We start from the raw sequence: 20,297 nt of genomic DNA on the forward strand, positions 1-20,297 counted from the left end.
TTGGATATCAAATAAATTTTTTGAATATTACTGTAGTCAAATCGATAAGCATCCGTTGACAATGCTAGTATGTATGTCATTACAGTACGGAAAGAAAAAAATATGTTTCTTACGTGTTTCATTCTGATTCGCCTACTGCCTTTCTTCCCTCCGAAGTTTAGACCCTGTCATAATTGCCCCTGATACTTCCCTTATATTACGTTTTTCACTCACTGACAGTGGTATTTTCGATATTTAAGCAATAAAAAGGGTTTCAGAATTTGACGGGGTATTTAAATTCGTTCTCCACACGCAGTCACGAACAGAGCGATCAACTGAGAGAGAGAGAGAGAGAGGTTTGAAGCTTTCTTCAATTTGTGTGTTTTAGGATTTCTCTTGGTTGTTGTTTCATCGATTAGGTTTCTAAACTTAAGATATTTTGCGTTGTTTTAGGAGGAGAGATGGATCTCGATGTTTTATCTATAAAACTGCCATTAGGATACAGATTTAGTCCTAGGGACGAAGAAATCATCGAGTTCTTACGATTGAAGAACGAAGGAAAAGAATCCCAAGTAGAACAAATTACAGAAGTTGATCTCTGCAAATGGGAGCCATATGAATTGCCCCGTAATTATTTATCAATTAATTTAGGGTTTTTCTTTTATGAGAAATTTGTTCTTTTAATTTAATAACTAAGTTTGATTCAATTTCTTAGGGAGTTGAATTTGAGATCAAAATGTTTGATTTGTTTGTTGTAGATTTATCAGTGAATAAGGTTGATGATGATCCGGAGTGGTACTTCTTTTGTCCCCGTAATCAAAAGTACCCAAAACGTTCTCGTTTAACCAAAGGCGGGTATTGGAAAGTCACAGGAAAATCTCGAGATATAAAATCTCGCTCATCTGGCAAGAAATTGATCGGTACTAAAAAGACACTGGTTTTCCACAGAGGGCGTGCTTCAAAGGTTCAGAGGACCAATTGGATCATTCATGAGTATTCCATGACCCACTCTGCCCAGGTCAAATTTTTATTTTATTTTTTATTTTTTTTCCTTTGTTTAACGTGTCGTCCAGGGTAGGTACACGTTAAACTGCAATAAATACAATTTGGAAATTGTATTATGAGAGTATTTTTGTAAAAATAGTTTTTTAAAGGCATTTTTAGTATAAAAAAAAAATCCAATTTTCCAAGTGTATTCGTTGTACTTTTAACCATGTTCCAAGGCATGGGCGGAGCCAGGATTTGGCTCATGTGGGGTGGGGGCAATGGAGAGTAGAAAAAAAATAATTTGTGTGGTGAGGGTGACAAGTAAGAGTGAAAAAAATAGTTGTGGGGCGACTAATTGTGGTGGAGATAGTGGCAGATTTCTTTATCCGCTAAAATCTAATCCATAGAATTTGGGTGCCGGGGGGAGGTGCAAGTGCGCCCACTGTAACTCGGCCCCTGTTCTAAGCGCACACGTCAACAAAATTGTTTTTTTTTTTTTTAATGTAATTTTTCAAGTTTTTGGGTTATGAATTAGGGTGTCCTAAACGTGTGCTGGTAAACCTTAAAAAGCAATCAATACATATGGGAAATTGGAATCTGGGGTATTTTGGAGAGTAAGTTTTTTTTACGCATATTTTTAGTATAAAATTCAATTTCCCAGGTTAACAAGACTCTATGAATTATAATCAGTCATGATAATAAGACTCAAGAGTCATGTGGCATACTCAATCGCCGACAAGTTTGGGAATCATAGATCTATATGGCTCGGGATACATGGCTCCCTAAGGAATCATTTTTTTACGGGGAAGTACAATCGTGTATCCAAAAGGTACAAATCTTTGATTCCGAGGTTGTTACGAGAGGGAGTCAATTGAATATGCCACCTGGCAAGTCATATTATCAGGACTCATTATAATCTGTTATTCTTCTCTAGGAATAATGGATGGTGGTAGTCGATGGTTTATTTATTTTTATTGGGAAATATTTATGAACTCAATTACGGTGATAGTACGGACTCCAAAATATTTAAAAATCAAAATAATATTGATTATTTGTTATAAAATAAGGTCGATTAGAAAATTCTCAGCCTTATCTTGCCTTGTGCAGGATTCATTTGTTCTTTGTCGTTTATTTGATAAAAATGAAAACACTGAGTATTCACAGAGTAGAGGTATAGAATCGCCTGACTCCTCTCTCAGTGCAATTAGATCTTCTTCTTCTTCTGAAGGTACACCATCAAACTACACAATGGTTCAAGAAACGTTGTGTCTAGACGATGGGTTGGGCAATATGATCACTTATGCTTTAGTACCTGAAGAGAGACACTCCAACAATCATATAGCTTCACCTGTGGAAGATTGTGAATCCGAAGAGATTACTAAAGAGGTGAAGCGAAAATTTAATATCTATGATATGATGTGTGGTAGATGTTTGCAATTGGACTCCCGTTGGAATCAATTTCTACATAATATGGAGTCGCCGCCATTCCATTCTTTTTTAAGACTAATGATTTTCTAACTCCCTCACATAGCATACTCAAAATACACTCCTAATGTGGCATGTGCTAGAACCGTAGATCTTTTTTGCTTTGGGATACACCACTGCACATATTTATGGGGATATGTGATATGTATTCTGACAGAAAAAAATCTATGGTTCTACCACATGTCATGTCAAGGACAATATTTTGAGTGCCACGCGGGAAAGTCAAATTATCATTACTCTTGAGTTAACTTGGTGTGAATGGCAACTCAATTTAATTTAATAAAAAAAAAATTGTCTAACGAGTTAACTCTTGGAAAAAAAAATCTACGAATCAGATATTCAAATTTGGAGGTTCAGTTTTGATTTAGACACCCTGACTCGCCAGTTCACACAATTACCTACTTAACTTCATTCACTATTTAGACTCACATTAATTTTTTTATATTTTATTTTTCAGCTTATGTACAAGTGCATCTTGTCAGATTCAGATGAAGCATAGGTATTTGACTGATCAATGATTCGAGGACCTCTAGCGCATGATCTGGAACTACTTTCAGTCACTCATCCAATTAATGAATTTGTAGTAATGATTCAACTGAGTCAAACTTTATTATGTGTGTGCAACTGTAATTTGTTTAGTTTTATTAAAATTTGATTTTCCTAATCTTAAATTGGAGACGACCATTAGCACACCAACATGGAAACTTCTCAAGACATTGAGTCATTGACTCAACAATCAATCTCACTAAATATCAAGTCAAGGGGTTATTAATCACCAAGTAAGTACTCCACGGTTTTATAATAAAAAAACTATTATGAACAAAAAGAAGTATGTAAACAATCCCAAACAGAAATCGATTTCTCATCTCAAACAAATCACATAATAGATTCAACCAATCCGAATGAATTTTAGACTTTAATGTTACGTACCTACTTAGATCGGATCATAAAAAATAATAAAAAGAAGAAAAATAAAAAATTGATCTCGTTCGAGGGAGATCGGACCTCCTAAGCCACCAATTTGAGATGGTGAATCTCCAAAATCCAATAGAATCTTAATAATAATTTCTCTAGATATTTTCATTAATCTCACAATGAATTTAAATACAAAGAAACACTATCTTAACTACCCACTTATCCAAACTATCCACCCTCCTATTCATTCAAGTAACTACCCCATAACCATAACTCCTACACAATTTGTAACTACCCTTACCCATTACCTAAGATTCTTTAACTAATTAAAACTCTAAAACAATTAAAACTCTAAAACAATTAAAATAAAATACATCAAGATGCATCAAATCTTGATACAAGATAATAATTTCTAGGCACATAACATTCCATCCTCCTTGAAATCGAACTTGTCCTCAATGTTGAAACCTCCTGGATCCCAATTAATATTGGAATCAATTACATTCATCTTAACACATAACTCCCAAACTATTTATCTCTTGGAATCGATGATGTCCTCGTGATAATCGTTTTGGATGTCGTTGTCTTGACACTTCTTGAAAATAATTAATGGTTTGATGACATTTGCTTTGAGTTCGATAGGGAGGATAAAGTCAATTTTTGAATATTTTTCGAAAATATCGACTTCACCTTTGTCCTCTTCATTAGATCTTTGATGTTCTTTGTTTTCAACATACTTGACGAGGCTCTCATTAGCATTTATCTCACATCTTTGGAAAGATGATCGTGGAGGTTAATCTTCGATCATATCTAAGTTCTCATTTATAGGGTCATCGACTTCACTAAATATAGTTTCTCCTCTTCGAATAATTTCTTCATTTTTTTTGAGAAATTCTTCAATTATGAGACAACATTCCCTCAAACCATCACGCATAAACTCGCAAAACTCCTTGAATTCATCATCCATCGATTCAATTTTCATGTGAGGATTGCCGCTCTGATACCAATGTTACGTACCTACTTAGATCGGATCATAAAAAATAATAAAAAGAAGAAAAATGAGAAATTGATCTCGTTCGAGGGAGATTGGACCTCCTAAACCATCAATTCGAGATGGTGAATCTCCAAAATTCAATAGGATCTTAATAATAATTTCTCTGGATATTTTCATTAATCTTACAATGAATTTAAATACAAAGAAACACTATCTTAACTACCCACTTATCCAAACTACCCACTCTCCTATTCATTCAAATAACTACCCCATAACCATAACTACTACACAATTTGTAACTACCCTTACCCATTACCTAAGACTCCTTAACTAATTGAAACTCTAAAACAATTAAAATAAAATACATCAAGATGCATCAAATCCTGATACAAGATAATAATTTCTAGGCACATAACAAAATCAGTCCTCAATCTGGGTTTTTTTTTTTTTTTTTTTGCACATGATATATAACTACCCAAAAACAACGATGGTTGGTAAACCATATGAGAGATGTATAGATGTATCCACATAACCTCCCTCCAAAGAATATGGGTTAAGTAATCATACCCTATAAAGGATTAACCTTATCCCCAAATTGAGATTAGTGCCTTCAAATGCACTTTCAATATTCCATCATAGAAGTGAGACGATCCCAACATCGATGAAGACATTGACTTGTTATATAGGTATCAAACTAGAGGAATTAATTTCCCAGGCATCTGACCATGACCACAATCCTAAGAGTAGTAACAACAGATCTTAATGAATTTTTAACTATCGACAGAATAGCTTTGCGATGGGTTTTGAACAACAAATGACAAATCTAGGTTGGATTACTTTTATTGATCAATTGAGACCATATTGGTAAAATTGATGATCAAAACCAATGAAAGAACAACAGCATGTGTTTCTATATAACCCAAAATGAAGCGAGTTAACTCATAAAAAAATTGATCTCACACATGATAAAGGTGAACCAACTCATCTAAGGAGGATAAATCAACTAGTAAGTGCAATACTCATTCAAATGAAATCTGATTTTTTGTTTTTTCGTTTAGAACCTCATAACAATGAATTTTTTTTTTTTTGTCATACGGAAACCAATCCTCATATCCATTTTTCCACGGAATAGATCGCTCCTCAGTGAAATTAACAAACCGATTTCAAGGCTCAAGGAAAATGTTCCAACTTAGAAAAATTAAAATTGGTATAAACTCAGCACTACTTAATTCAAGTTGGGCATGCATGGACAGACCCTTCAAGTAAGAACTTTACATTCGAATTTGTATCAAGTAAGAGAGTGTGAGAGAGTCAAGATAAAATCGTCCTCTTTTTGTACTTCCAAAATAATGAGAGCCTTGAGTTAGAGATATTTGTAGAAGTTTTAGAGAGAGAGAGAGAATAATCGAATTTTTCTCAATCACCCAAGTCTGATTCTTTTATCTTCCCTCTTTCAATGTGCTGGTTCGTTGCTCTTTTATAGGCTTCCTATTTGTGGGATTTTGTTGAGAAGAAAGAGGAAGAGTGGGATGTTGGTTCATTGGTGGGGAGGCTAAAAGAGAAGAAATGTCTTAGAGAGGAGCATGTGAGAGAGAGAGAGAGAGAGAGAGAGAGAGAGAGAGAGAGACTGTTGTGTAAATGGCTTGCATTCTATTTTTTAGGGGTTTGTGTTTTAGGGTTACCAAAAAGGAATTAAGTAATTTTTTGAATTTTTTGAATTTTTTATTTTTGGGATATAAACATGTTTTAGTAACTCGAGATCTTTAAATAGGTGTACAATGGTATCAGGTTTGGCTTTGGGATTTAAATCTTGGGTGTTTTGTCTAGTATTATTCTCATTTGATATCTTAGTGAAATAGATTGTTCTAATTTGTGGACGTAGGCATACTATCAAATCACGTAAATCCTGTGTATCTCGTGTATATTTTTTGTTCTCTTTAGTGCTTCGTTGTTTCACAAATTGGCATCAAAGCAACACGTTCGTACAAATGGCAATGAAAAGTTCACACATGAAATTTGAAGTTGAGAGATTCAATAGGAATGATAATTTCAATCTGTGGCAAAGAAGGGTAAATAATATCCTGGTTTAACAAGACCTGGATAGAGAGTTGAAAGGGAAGTCTGGTAAACTAGAGAATATGATAGATGCATATTGAGAAGACATTGAGGCAAGAACGATTAGTAGTATTGACTTTGTCTTGCAAATAACATTTTGTTTAACATTATAGAGGAGGAATTGGCATCAGAACTGTGTGAGAAGTTGGGAAATCTTTACATGGATAAAAGTTTAACCAACAAGTTATTTCTGGAAAGAAAATTTTATGCCTTGAATATGACAAAGGGTGGGAATCTTTTAGACTACAAGACGTGTTAATGTTCAATCAAATCGGATCAATTGCACAAAGTTGATATTAAATTGAAGGAAGAATACAAAGTCATTATGCTTTTAACGCCATTTTCGGATCCATATGATGATTTTGTAACTATGCTTCAATACGAGAAAGATACGGTAAAGCTAAAAGATGTCAAAGCAGCATTATTTTCAAATGATGTAAGGAGAAAATCCAATCTAAAAGGTAATGCTTAAGGGTTGATCATTCGTGGAGGGAATCAACAAAAAAGGACTTTGGATATAGGATTTAAAAATAGTAGGAGTAGAACAAAATGAAAAGGAAGGATAACATACAATGCTACTATTGCAAGGAATATGATCACATCAAAAATGATTATTCTGCTCGTGCAGAAAAGAAAAAAAAGTGAGGATAGTTCTGATAGCACAATTGTTGCATTTTAAGTGATGATGACTATAGAGATGTTTTCACGGTTTCCAAAGGTATGCACATTTTTTTTTCTTTTAATAATAAGAGGATACTAGATTCAAATTGTTTTATCCATATATACTTCGAAAAGGGAATATTTTGATACATTCTAAGAAAGGAAAACAAGTGAGATTTTCTTGGGTGATGGATCAGTTTGTGACTTCACGAGAGGTTGTATGGTAAAAACCAAAATGTTTGATGAAGTGATGTGTTCTTTGGGTGATGTGGTTTTTATCCAAAAATTTTAGAAGAATCTAATCATTTAAGAAGTTGGACTCCATGGGTTGAAGGTATTCAGTTGGAGGTGGAGCTATGAAAATCACTCGTGATTTTATGGTCCTAATGAAAAGATAAAAATATGCTGAGTTGTATCATCAAGTAGGAAATATATTGATGAATGATATTCCACGACCTCAACAAAATGTTGGAAATGTGGTATACAAAGTGGTAGACATCTACGAAAAATACTTTTCATAGATGGGACAAAGATATATTTGGATTTTCAAGTTGTAGATAATCGTGAGGTGATTCTTATGATTCGAGATGATGAGTCGAGATCCCTCTTTGAGTTGACCAAGTAGTCGGCTTGAGATAGCTACACATGTGCATTTGGCCATGATCGAATTGGGGTCAACAAGAATAATGCGGTAGTATGTGTAGTTGGTGGTTTTAATATATATATATATATATATATATATATTAAAAAATATTATTTATAATTTATATAATGAAAACAGGCTTGCTTAGGTCAAGTCACTTTTTTCGAGAAGATTCTATCACTGTAGTGTGTACTAGGGGTGCACATTGGATTGGGTAAATCCGAAATCCGAACCAATCTGAAGCTTTTGGATTGGATTGGTTCGGATTAAACACACCCATGGTTCGGGTACGGATCGAAGTAAAAAAAATCCTATTAATTTGGTTCGGTTCCGGATTAGGATATAATAGAACCGAACCAATCTGAAAACCGAACCAATTATATATAAATAAATATATATATATATTTAAAAAATAAAAATTTCAGTTTTTTATTTCTTTTTTCTTCTTCCTGTTCGAAGAATTTTGAAAACAGAATCCTAGCCGTCGTAGTTCTCAATCTCAGTCGTCTCTCTCACTCACCTCACCTCACCGCCTCACCAACTCATTGGAAAACGAAGATTGAACTCTCTCTCTCTGATTCAAAAAGCTTCGATAAATATCTGAGCTATCGATCTCTCAGAGGCCTTCAATTAATGATAAACAAATTTAAATTCTTCTCGAATGGATCTTGAATATATTTCTTATTTATTTAGGAGAATAACATAAAATGTCCTAAATGCAATTATTTTAAACCTTAAGCCAAAATCCCTTCATTTTTCTTGGAGAATTTTTTTCATTTTCAACTTATTGAACTCATCCTCTATCTCATCTTCTATAAAATCTACTGTTTTCTACTTTTTGAACCTCATTTGCATCAAATTTCTTAAATGAAATATAGAAAATTTTTAATTTTTTTATTATCCCAAAGTCCATGCTTAAAAAAAGTCCTACTTATTTTTAAGATTTAAAATTGGAGGAGATAGAATGTTTGGATTGAGGAAGAAGGTATTTATCTTCAATAAGTATGAGAACCGAGAATCGATCCGAACCAAGATTGGATTGAATTGGTTCGGTTCTATAGGGTAATTGGATTGGTTCGATTTCAAATTTGTAGAACCGATCATGTTTGGTTCGATTTCAATTTTGTCAAAATTCGAATCAATCCGAACCATGTGCACCATAGTGTGTACGTCATGACAGTAAAGAAGGAAAACGTATCATTCTTACGTGGCAGTGACTTACTTACGTCCTAAGTCTGTGCCCCTTGTATTTCTGTTATATTACGCTCCTCACTCACAGTGGTATTTTCGATATTTATACAATAAAAAGGGTTTAATAATTTGACACGGGTCTTTAAATTCAGTTTGAAGTCTTCCGATGCAGTCCACCCGCACACACTGATCAGCTGAGAGAGACAGAGAGAGAGAGAGCGCTCTTAAGCTCTCTTGAATTTGTGTGTAGGGTTTCGCTTGTTTGTTGTTTCATTGATTAGGTTTCTGTAGTTAAGGGATTTTGTTTTGTTTTGGGAGGAGAGATCAGAGATGGATGTTTTATGTATAAAACTTCCCAAAGGATACAGATTTAGCCCGGCGGCTCATCGATTCCTTACTATTGAATTTGTCTGTTTTTGGGGGAGAGATTGATGTTTCATCTACAAACCTGCCAAAAGGATACAGATTTAACCCTACAGACCGAGAACTCATCGATTATTTACAATTGAAGATCGAATGTAAAAAATCTGAAGTAGAAATTCCAGAAGTTGATCTCTACAATTGGGAACCATCCGAATTGCCCAGTTAGAGAAACTCTTTTATCAATTAATTTAGGGTTTTTTCTTCTTTGAAAAAGTTGTTCTTTTTAATTTAGTAATTAAAGATTACATTTAGGGCTCAATTTCATAGAGAGTTGAATTTAAGATCAAAATGTTTGATTTGTTGTAGGTTTATCAAAGATTAAGAATGATAATCGAGAGTGGTACTTCTTTTGTTGCCGTAGTCGAAAGCACCCAAAAAGTCATCGTTCTAGTAGGCAAACCAAAGGCGGGTTTTGGAAATCCACCTCAAAGGATCGACAAATAATGTCCTCATCATCTGTGGTCAAAAAGTTCATTGGTTTCAAGAAGACATTGACATTCTACAGTGGGCATGCTCGAAAGATCAAAAGATTACCGATTGGAAAATTTACGAGTATCGCACGTCCAACTCTGCTCAAGTAAGATTTTAATTGTTATTATTTTATTTTTCTTTTTTTTTTTCTTTTTTTTTGTTGTTGTGTGTGTGTGATAGATGGTGGTAGTCAATGATTTTTATATTTTTTAAGAGAAATATACTAACATGGATGAGAGATCTCGAAAATGAGTCCCACTAGCCTTAATAAGTTAGTAAGGATTTCACACTCACTAAGGGTACTTGCTTCCTTGGGCTCAACTTCTGGCACATCCAAAAACATGATCCAATGCTTCACGATTGTGGAGGATAAAATTCTATAAGCTTTGAAAAAAAATTCCCCAAAAAGAATTATTGTTCGCCATTGAATTTCAATTTTAAGTTTGGGAGTTATGTGGAAGTTCGGTAGCCGTTTATTTACAAAATCTTAGATCAAGTTAATAAAAGAAAAAAATTGTTTTTTGATTTTTTTTTTTTTTTTGGATTTGAGTTTTTCGAAGCAACTTAAGAGGGCTGTGGTGTTGGATTGCTGAGGTGGTAATCCATTTGAGCAAAACAACCCTTAGTAAGTCTCAAATTTTCACTGGGTAAGTTAGGAAAATGTTTCTCCTAAAAAATAGGGTGACAATACACATTCCAAAATATTTTTAATTCAAATAATTACAATTACAACTGTTTGTTATAAAATAAGGTCGATTAAAAGAAGCTTAGTACTCAGGAGATCATATTTCTATTTAGATATTAAATAAAAAACATTGAATATATATATATATATATATAGGGAAATGTTCAGCAACAAACATTTTGGCAAAACATTTTTCAAAACATGGGTTAGAGGTTTTGGAATGGGCTGATTTTTGGTGAGGATGATCTCTACGGTGAGGAGATCATCATCACCAAAAATCAGCCCATTTCAAAACTTCTAACCCCATAAAAAATGATTTACAAAAAATGGACGGTCCACGATTTTTCAACTTGTAAACTGGTGCAAGAAGTTTTGGAATGGGCTGATTTTTGGTGAGGATGATCTCCTCAACGTAGAGATCATCCTCACCAAAAATCAGCCCATTAGAGATCATCCTCACCAAAAATCAGCCCATTCCAAAACCACTAACTCATGTTTTGAAAAATGTTTTGCCAAAATGTTTGTTGTTGAACGGGACCCATATATATATATATATATATTTATTTATTTATATAGGGTCCCGTTCAATGGCAAACTTTTTAGCAAAACATTTTTCAAAACATGAGTTAGAAGTTTTGGAATGGGCTGATTTTTGGTGAGGATGATTTCTATGGTGAGAGATCATCATCTCCAAAAATCAGCCCATTCCAAAACTTCAAACCCCATCAAAAATAGTTTACAAAAAATGGACGGTCCACGATTTTTCAACTTGTAAACATGGGTTAGAAGTTTTGGAATGGGCTGATTTTTGGTAAGGATGATCTCCTCACCGTAGAGATCATCCTCACCAAAAATCAGCCCATTCTAAAACTTCTAACTCATGTTTTGAAAAATGTTTTGCCAAAAAGTTTGCCATTGAACGCTACCTATATATATATATAGGGAAATGTTCAGCAACAACATTTTGGCAAAACATTTTTCAAAATATGGGTTAGAGGTTTTGGAATGGGCTGATTTTTGGTGAGGATGATCTCTACGGTGAGGAGATCATCATCACCAAAAATCAGCCAATTCCAAAACCTCTTACCCATCAAAAATGGCTTACAAAAAATGGACGGTCCACTATTTCCCAACTTGTAAACATGGGTTAGAAGTTTTGGAATGGGCTGATTTTTGATGAGGATGATCTCCTCACCATAGAGATCATGCTCATAAAAAATAAGCCCATTCCAAAACCTCTAACCCATGTTTTGAAAAATGTTTTGCCAAAATGTTTGTTGCTGAAAGGGACCCACATATATATATATTTGGGGTGGTTCAAGGGCCATATGTAAAAACATATGAAAAAACAATGGTTTTTCAAAATATGGGTTAGAGGTTTTGGATTGAGCTGATTTTTTGCGAGGATGGTTACTATGATGAGAAGATCATCCTCACGAAAAATTAGTTCAATCAGAAATTTCTAAATCCATCTAAAGTGATTGACAAATTATTGGCAAAAAATCGACGTTCCACATTCTAAATCACTTTTAATGGGGTTAGCAGTTTCAGATTGGACTGATTTTTTTTTTTTTTTTGGATAATCTTCCCATCATAGAGGTCATCCTCCCAAAAAATCAGCTCAATCTGAAATTTCTAACCCATATTTTGAAAATTTATTAATGTTACATTGTTTTTACATATGTTTTCTCATGTCCCTTGAACCTAACCTATATATATATATATATATATATATATATATATATATATATATATATATATATATATATATAGAGGATAGCGTTATTACGACCCCTATTACGACTCACATTGCGACTCACCGTTTGTCTTATATGGGCAAAAATGTTTGGAATGGGCTGATTTTTTGTGAGGATGATCTCTGTGATGAGGGGATCATCTTGGTAAAAAATCATCCCATTCTAAAACTTCTAACCCCATCAAAATTGATTTACAAAAATTGGACGGTCTAAAATTTTTCAACTTGTAAATATGGGGCTAGAAGTTTCATAATGAGCTGATTTTTGGCAAGGATGATCTCCTCACCATAGAGATCATCCTCACAAAAAATCAGCCCATTCCAAACATTTTTGCCCATATAAGACAAAACAGTGTGTCGTAATGTGAGTCGTAATAAATGTTCAGCACCAAACATTTTGGCAAAACATTTTTCAAAACATGGGTTAGAAGTTTTGGAATGAGCTGATTTTTGGTGAGGATGATCTCTACGGTGAGGAGATCATTATCACCAAAAATTAGCCCATTCCAAAACTTCTAACCCCATAAAAAAATTTATTTATAAAAAATGGACGGTCCACAAATTTTCAACTTGTAAACATGGGGCTAGAAGTTTTGGAATGGGCTGATTTTTGGTGAGAATGATCTCCTCACTGTTGAGATCATCATCACCAAAAATCAGCCCATTCCAAAACTTCTAACTCATGTTTTGAAAAATGTTTTGCCAAAAAGTTAGCCATTGAACGGGACCCATATATATAGGATTATGATCCATATACACATAAAGCTACAATATGTTTTGTCTTATATGGGCAAAAAGGTTTGGAATGGGCTGATGTTTTGTGAGGATGATCTCTATGGTGAGGAGATCATCCTTGCCAAAATTCAGCCAATTATGAAACTTCTAGCCCCATGTTTATAAGTTGAAAAATTGTAGACCGTCTAATTTTTGTAAATCATTTTTGATGGGGTTAGAAGTTTTGGAATGGAATAATTTTTTGCAAGGATGATCCCCTTACCATAGAGATCATCCTCACAAAACATCATCCCATTTCGAACCTTTTTAACCATATAAGACAAAAATGTTGTAGCTTTATGTGTTTACGGAACCCAACCCACACACATATATATATATGTGGGGGGCGGCTCAAGGGCCATACGTAAAAACATATGAAAAAACAATGGTTTTTCAAAATATGGGTTAGAGGTTTTGGATTGAGCTGATTTTTTGCAAGGATGGTCACTATGATGAGAAGATCATCCTCACAAAAAATCGGCTCAATCAGAAACGTCTAAATCCATCAAAAGTGATTTACAAATTATTAACAAAAATTGGTAAAAAATTGACGGTCCACATTCTAATCACTTTTAATGAGGTTAGAAGTTTCAAATTTGACTAATTTTTTTTTTTTTTTGGATGATCTTCCCATCATAGAGATCATCCTTACAAAAAATCAGCTCAATCCAAAATTTCTAACCCATATTTTGAAAATTTATAAATGTTACATTGTTTTTACATATGTTTTCTCATATGTCCCTTGAACCTGACCCTAAACTTATAAATGTTATATATATTTTGAAAATTTCTAACCCATATTTTGAAAATTTATAAATGTTATATATATATATATATATAACTTTAACCAGCTTCTTGCCAAGTTTTTCTAGGCGTTGGATCGAGTGGCATCCGACGGTTGAAACAGAGATTTACGATTTTAAGTTAAAAACTAAGCTAATTACAATCGGCCCTTGTTTAGTTTCTTATTCTTTCATAAATCCCTCACACCTCTCTTCTTCAATTAGAAACCAAAATCAGTTTCAGAACTTACACAACATGTAACTCTCTCCTTCTTCTTCGAAGCTCTCTCTCTCTCTCTCTCTCAAGTTTTAGTTCGAACGACCTGACGCCATCGTCGTCGATCTCTCTCTCAAGTTATATTTCGAACTACCTTCAGATCTCGTCATTCTCTCTCTCAACCCTCTTTCGCCGTCATCATCAATCTCTCTCAAGTTCGATCGAATATGTATTTTTTTCACTTTCGATTCTTACGAAAATCGATTGGATTTTATTTATTTATTATAGTTGTTGAACTTGAAATCTAATGTGGATGGGTTTTTTTTTTTTTACTTAAACAATTTGAAAGAAATTGTTGGTTTTTTTTTTTTTTTTTGGGGGGGGGGGGGGGAGGGGGGGTTCTTGTTGTTACAGAATCCGTCTTCCACAAACTAGACTAGCCACTTTTAAAGCAATCTCGATAATCTGAATATTTAAATACATTTGATAATATGAAATTTCATCTCTCCTTGTTTCTCCGATGAACAAATCTGCATAGCAAATCTTTTGGCTTGCTCAGGAACCTGTTAACTCAATTTTGTACATACAATGTGTGTTGTGCGCGCATAGGTGGTTTGTGTGTGTGTGTGTGTGTGTGATTAAAGAAGAGTACATCTTATGAGCCTAGTCGGACTAAAGAGAAATTTAAAGAAGAGTTTTCTAGTTGCCAATCTAAACCTACTTCCTTTGGATCAATGGCAAGCTCAGATTCAGGTAACAACTGCATTTACGATTATAAAATATTTACATCCCCCGTGCGAGTAAATGTTTGTAGTGAATACACCTTAATACCCCCTTTGATTTTAAAATACTCGGTTATGTAATTTTTGAAAAATAAGAATCATCACTAGCTAGGTTGCTTTCATGGAAGCAACTTCAACACTTAATCCAAAGGTCATAAATTAGAGTGATGATACCATGTGCACCAACAAAAATAAAATTTGAATTAAAAATCATTTCTTATTGATTCTTCAAATACTTGATTTAGAGCCTAATATTCTAGTGTGGGTTTCTTAGTTTGAACGTTGTTCCTGATTCTCCATTAGGGTCACCAAGAACAACTGAGAGTTTGCTTGATTTGTATCATATGACTTCAGACAAGTCCTATGCACACATGAACCAAACCATGGAGTGAAAACAGGGGGAGTTTTATCCACTCACCACCATCACTGAGCCAAACCTCATCGAACAGAGATTGTGTTTCTTCTCCCTTTGAATATTCTACCAGAGGTGACTTTGAAGATGATGCTAGTAGTGGGTTATCCTCTTTAAAGAGTGACTCGGGTTGTGGTAAAACACCTATTGCCAAAGGGCTTTCATCTTCAAGCATCAATAGGATCAGTGAAGTCTTTAATGCAAGTTCTGACCATTCTATTTCAAACCTCAACAATCTGATGGAGGAGCCTGCGCATTTCGATTCGCATGACTCAATAGATTTTGAGCAATTTTTTCAGGATGGTTATTGTAAAGTATTAGAGCTCAATGAATAGCACAAGTCAACTGAAGTTTTTAATGATCCTGACATCAGCAGTAGTCATTGCAAGCGGGAGAAACCTAAGGAAGATGGGGAGAATGACGATATGCTCGGGGGAATATTTGCCTTCTCAGAAGAAGGTATGGATTTCAAAAATATTATCTTCCGATGAAAGACCACAACCACATTGATGCATAGGCAGGGATGTTTTCAGATTGCAAAGCAATCTAATAACTCAAACCTTGCATTCCTGTATTCAATCATGAATTTTTATTTATTTATTTTGTATTATTTTTTGCATATATTCAGACCCATTATCTTAATAATGTTTTCTTGGTGTAGGTTGATCAGTACCTGCCAGTTCCATGATTAAAAAAACTGAATTGTTTTCATGACCTCACTATTCACGCAAGCTTGTTTCCTTTGGAATAAAGGCTTAGTAGTGGGTCAAATTGAACCCCTTTAATAAAGAGTGCACGGTGTTTACCTGCAATGATCAAAGGGGAGCTGATTAAGACGACCCCAGTGTTGAGAAGTGGGTGGCAGGAAGACGAAGAACTGAGCAGGGAGTGTTGCTGAAGCAAGTGGCCATGTAGATGGAAATTCATAATTTGTAGGAGTCTCTAGCTTTCGAGTTTGGACTCTTGTTAGATGTGTCGGATTTGGGTTTGCATTCCCTTGTCATGAAACATTCTATCAAGTCAACTTTGTACAGATATTTTCAATGTGAATGCCCCTTTCCCTTCAAGTTTAACAAACATTTATTCTTCAAAAATGAATGGGAAAAAATAAATATAAGAATGTTGGTTGTGCATCAGAATTGAATACTTCTATTTGGGTAGCCTATTTGAGGAGTGTTTTTTTGTACTCTGACAATACAATACGAGCAAATCTCATCTCTTGCAATCACCATACCCTTTTAATTATTGCTCAGTGCTTACAACAGTGTTATGGATCTCAATTAATGTATAATTTCGATCCTCTTTTGACAATGTCTTTAACTATTATGTCATTGACACCAAAGGAATATTAAGAGAATGATCTTCCAAGACAAGTACTTGAACTAGATTCAACCGTAATGCTAAATGCTCGAGGGCCCAGTCTGCAAGTCTAAGACCAAGATTCTCATCACAGCTAAGAGTAGTTCCATATTTGTGCATTATTGGAATCCTTAATAACCCAATATTTAACTCTTTTTTCAACAAAAAATAAACAAATAAAAATTGATCTTATGGGATTTTTGCACAATTTATTTTTATGCACTATGCTTCAAACTAAGTACATCTATTTAATCTTTGCTTTAATAATCCCTTTTATTAGAAATGGTCCGCATACATCTTCATAAGGGAAGAATAAATCAGACTCGGCTAAAATGTTCTGCATATTGATTGGGCATAAACATATTTTGATAAGCACTTTTGTTTACATTTGAAATTAACTATTACATCTCGATGAACATCATTAAAAAAAACAATCAAATTAATGAGTAACATAGCACTTTTATTTACATTTGAAATTAACTTTTACATCACAGTTCATATATTAGGGGGTGAGGAACTGCATCATCAAAGGTTAGAGTAAATCCCAACTAGGTTGGCACCTACTCCCTTTTATCAATCATTTGCACAACTCTACCCCAATTCAGTATTGAAACGCATAAACACAAAAGAAATTGAATCGCGCCACTTAAAATGCTGGACACAGATTGTTGGCCTTGGTGAAGTAATTCTGTTGGATGAGGCTGGTGGGAACATTGAGTCTGCTCCGCTTTGCTTCAGATATCTGCATGTGTGAAGTTGGAACACCCTTCTGTTCAGATGCATCATTGATGGAAGGCCCTCCCACTTTAGACCTTATAGTTGATTTCCTCATTACACAATGCCATGTGCGGAACAAAATCCATGGATGTGCTGAAATAATATTGTACACAATTAAATGTGCAACTCGTTATACAAACAATGCTTAATGGAAAATTTGAACTAGTTAAAGAAGGAACGAGAAAGTAATATTTCCAACCTGAGCAAAAGAATCACTCAACACCTAAATCATTTACAACCTACATTTATGAGATGTTTCTTATGATGTTCTTGTATGGTACTGTATATATATATCCTCTAAACCATTCCAGGAACCACCAATACAAGACAAAAAATAATTTAATTAATTTTTCTACATTCTCAGGATAGAAGAGAAAGATTAGTAAAACCCATTTTCCAAAAAACAACAAAAATCAACAAGGGTAAAGAAAAAAAAATAGCGATAAGAAGAGGGATTCTGTAACAACAAGAACCCAAAAAAAAAAAAAAAAAAACCAACAATTTCTTTCAAATTGTTTAAGTAAAAAAATAAAATAAAACCATTCACATTAGATTTCAAGTTCAACAACTATAATAAATAAATAAATAAATAAACCCAATCGATTTTCGTAAGAATCGAAAGTGAAAAAAATACGTGTTCGATCAAATTTGAGAGAGATTGATGGCGACAACGAGAGAGGGTTGAGAGAGAGAGACGACGATGGCTCCGAAGATGACGAGATCTGAAGGTAGTTCGAAATATAACTTGAGAGCGAGATCGACGGCGATGGCGTCAGGTCATTCGAACTAAAACTTGAGAGAGAGAGAGAGATGGTAGGTTTCGTTCCAACTGAAAATTGATTTTGAGAGATAGAGAGAGGGAGAGAGCTTCGATTTTGAAGAAGAGGGAGAGAGAGTTACAGGTTGTGTAAGTTCTGAAACTGATTTTAGTTTCTGATTAAAGAAGAGAGGTGTGAGGGATTTATGAAAGAATAAGAAACTAAACATGAAGGCAATTGTAATTAGTTTAGTTTTTAACTTAAAACCGTAAATCTCTGTTTCAACCGTTGGATGCCACTCGATCCAACACCCAAAAAAAATTGGCAAGAAGCTGTTTAAAGTTTAGGGCTGCTGAACCGCTCCTATATATATATATTTAGGGTCGGGTTCCGTAGACACATAAAACTACTCATAAAGCTACAACGTTTTTGTCTTATATGGTTAAAAAGATTCGGAATAGACTGATTTTTTGTGAGGATGATCTCTATGGTGAGGGGATCATCCTTGCAAAAAATTATCTCATTCCAAAATTTCTAACCCCATCAATACTGATTTACAAAAATTGGACTGTCTAAAATTTTTCAACTTGTAAACATGGGACTAGAAGTTTCATAATAGGCTGATTTTTGGCAAGGATGATCTTCTCACCATAGAGATCATTCTCACAAAAAATCAGTCCATTCCAAATATTTTTGCCCATATAAGACAAAACACATTGTAGCTTTATGAGTAGCTTTATGTGTATACGGATCCTAATCCATATATATATAGGGTCCCGTTCCCCACCCTAAGCTTTACCTTACACATTAACAAACGTGTTTTGTTCTACATGGGTTAGAAGTTTTGGAATAGGTGAGGATGATCTCTATGATGAGGAGATCATCCTCATCAAAAATCAGCCCATTCCAAAACTTCTAACCCCATCAAAAATGATTTACAAAAAATTGATGGTCCACGATTTTTCAACTTGTAAACATGAGGCTAAATTTTTTGGAATGGGCTGCTTTTTGGTGAGGATGATCTTCTAATCATAGAGATCATCCTCACCAAAAATCAGCCCATTCCAAAACTTTTAACCCATGTCGGACAAAACACGTTTGTTAAAGTGTAGGGTAAAGCTTAGGGTGTTGAACATTTCCCATATATATATATATATATATATATATATATATATATATATATATATATATATATATAGGGTGGCGTTCAAGGGCCAACTTTTTAGCAAAACATTTTTCAAAACATAAGTTAGAGGTTTTGGAATGGGCTGATTTTTGGTGGGGATGATCTCTACGGTGAGGAGATCATCATCACAAAAAATCAACCCATTCCAAAATTTCTAACCCCATCAAAAATACTTTACAAAAAATGGACGGTCCACGATTTTTCAACTTGTGAACATGGGTTAGAGGTTTTGGAATAGGCTGATTTTTGGTGAGGATGATCTCCTCACCGTAGAGATCATCCTCACCAAAAATCAACCCATTCCAAAACCTCTAACTCATGTTTTGAAAAATGTTTTGCCAAAAAGTTGGCCCTTGAACGCCACCCATATATATATATAATATATATAATATATATATATATATATATATATATTATATATATATACATATATGTATATACATATATGTATATACATATATATATATATATATCTATATATATATATATAATATATATATATATACATATATATATATATATATATATATATCTATATATATATATATATCTATATATATATATATATATACATATACATATATATATATATATACATATATATATATATGTGGGTAGCGTTCAATGGCAAACTTTTTAGCAAACTTTTTGGCAAAACATTTTTCAAAACATGAGTTAGAGGTTTTGGAATGAGCTGATTTTGGGTGAGGATGATCTCTACGGTGAGGAGATCATCCTCACCAAACATCAGCCCATTCCAAAACTTCTAACCCATGTTTACAAGCTGAAAAGTCATGGACCGTCAATTTTTTGTAAACTATTTTTGATGGGGTTAGAAGTTTTGGAATGGGCTGATTTTTGGTGATGATAATCTCCTCACCGTAGAGATCATCTCACCAAAAATCAGCCCATTCCAAAACCTCTAACTCATGTTTTGAAAAATGTT

At 34.0% G+C, this 20,297-nt stretch overlaps 1 protein-coding gene and 1 long non-coding RNA gene across 7 annotated transcripts; both read left to right on the plus strand.

The window, feature by feature from the left end:
- The first annotated feature begins 280 nt into the window (after positions 1–280).
- On the plus strand, positions 281–3,122 carry LOC147390753 (protein NTM1-like 9). The gene is made up of 4 exons (XM_086417279.1): positions 281–606; positions 738–997; positions 2,074–2,352; positions 2,909–3,122. Exons 1-4 carry the CDS (start codon positions 441–443, stop codon positions 2,948–2,950), a joined length of 747 nt encoding a protein of 248 aa, XP_086273405.1. The 5' UTR covers positions 281–440; the 3' UTR covers positions 2,951–3,122.
- Positions 3,123–9,155: 6,033 nt separating this feature from the next.
- Positions 9,156–16,391, plus strand: LOC147390754 (uncharacterized). 6 transcript variants are annotated; one of them, XR_015170287.1, is made up of 4 exons: positions 9,156–9,553; positions 9,699–9,969; positions 15,163–15,730; positions 15,933–16,391. It is a non-coding gene; the product is annotated as an uncharacterized LOC147390754 (long non-coding RNA). The 6 variants fall into 6 exon arrangements; XR_015170288.1 differs by having other exon boundaries at positions 15,571–15,730; XR_015170285.1 differs by having other exon boundaries at positions 15,645–15,730.
- The last annotated feature ends 3,906 nt before the right edge of the window (positions 16,392–20,297 follow it).

Source organism: Akebia trifoliata, chromosome 11, assembly GCF_017979445.1.
Source record: "Akebia trifoliata isolate Shusen 1 chromosome 11, ASM1797944v1, whole genome shotgun sequence".
In the NCBI taxonomy this organism is placed as follows: domain Eukaryota; kingdom Viridiplantae; phylum Streptophyta; class Magnoliopsida; order Ranunculales; family Lardizabalaceae; genus Akebia; species Akebia trifoliata.

Excerpts from the sequence above, each read along its gene's own strand:
- LOC147390753 (XM_086417279.1), top strand. The coding sequence starts at position 441 with ATGGATCTCGATGTTTTATCTATAAAACTGCCATTAGGATACAGATTT. Across the intron at positions 607-737 it reads GGAGCCATATGAATTGCCCC|ATTTATCAGTGAATAAGGTT; the intron begins GTAATTATTTAT and ends TGTTTGTTGTAG. Across the intron at positions 2,353-2,908 it reads CCGAAGAGATTACTAAAGAG|CTTATGTACAAGTGCATCTT; the intron begins GTGAAGCGAAAA and ends TTTATTTTTCAG.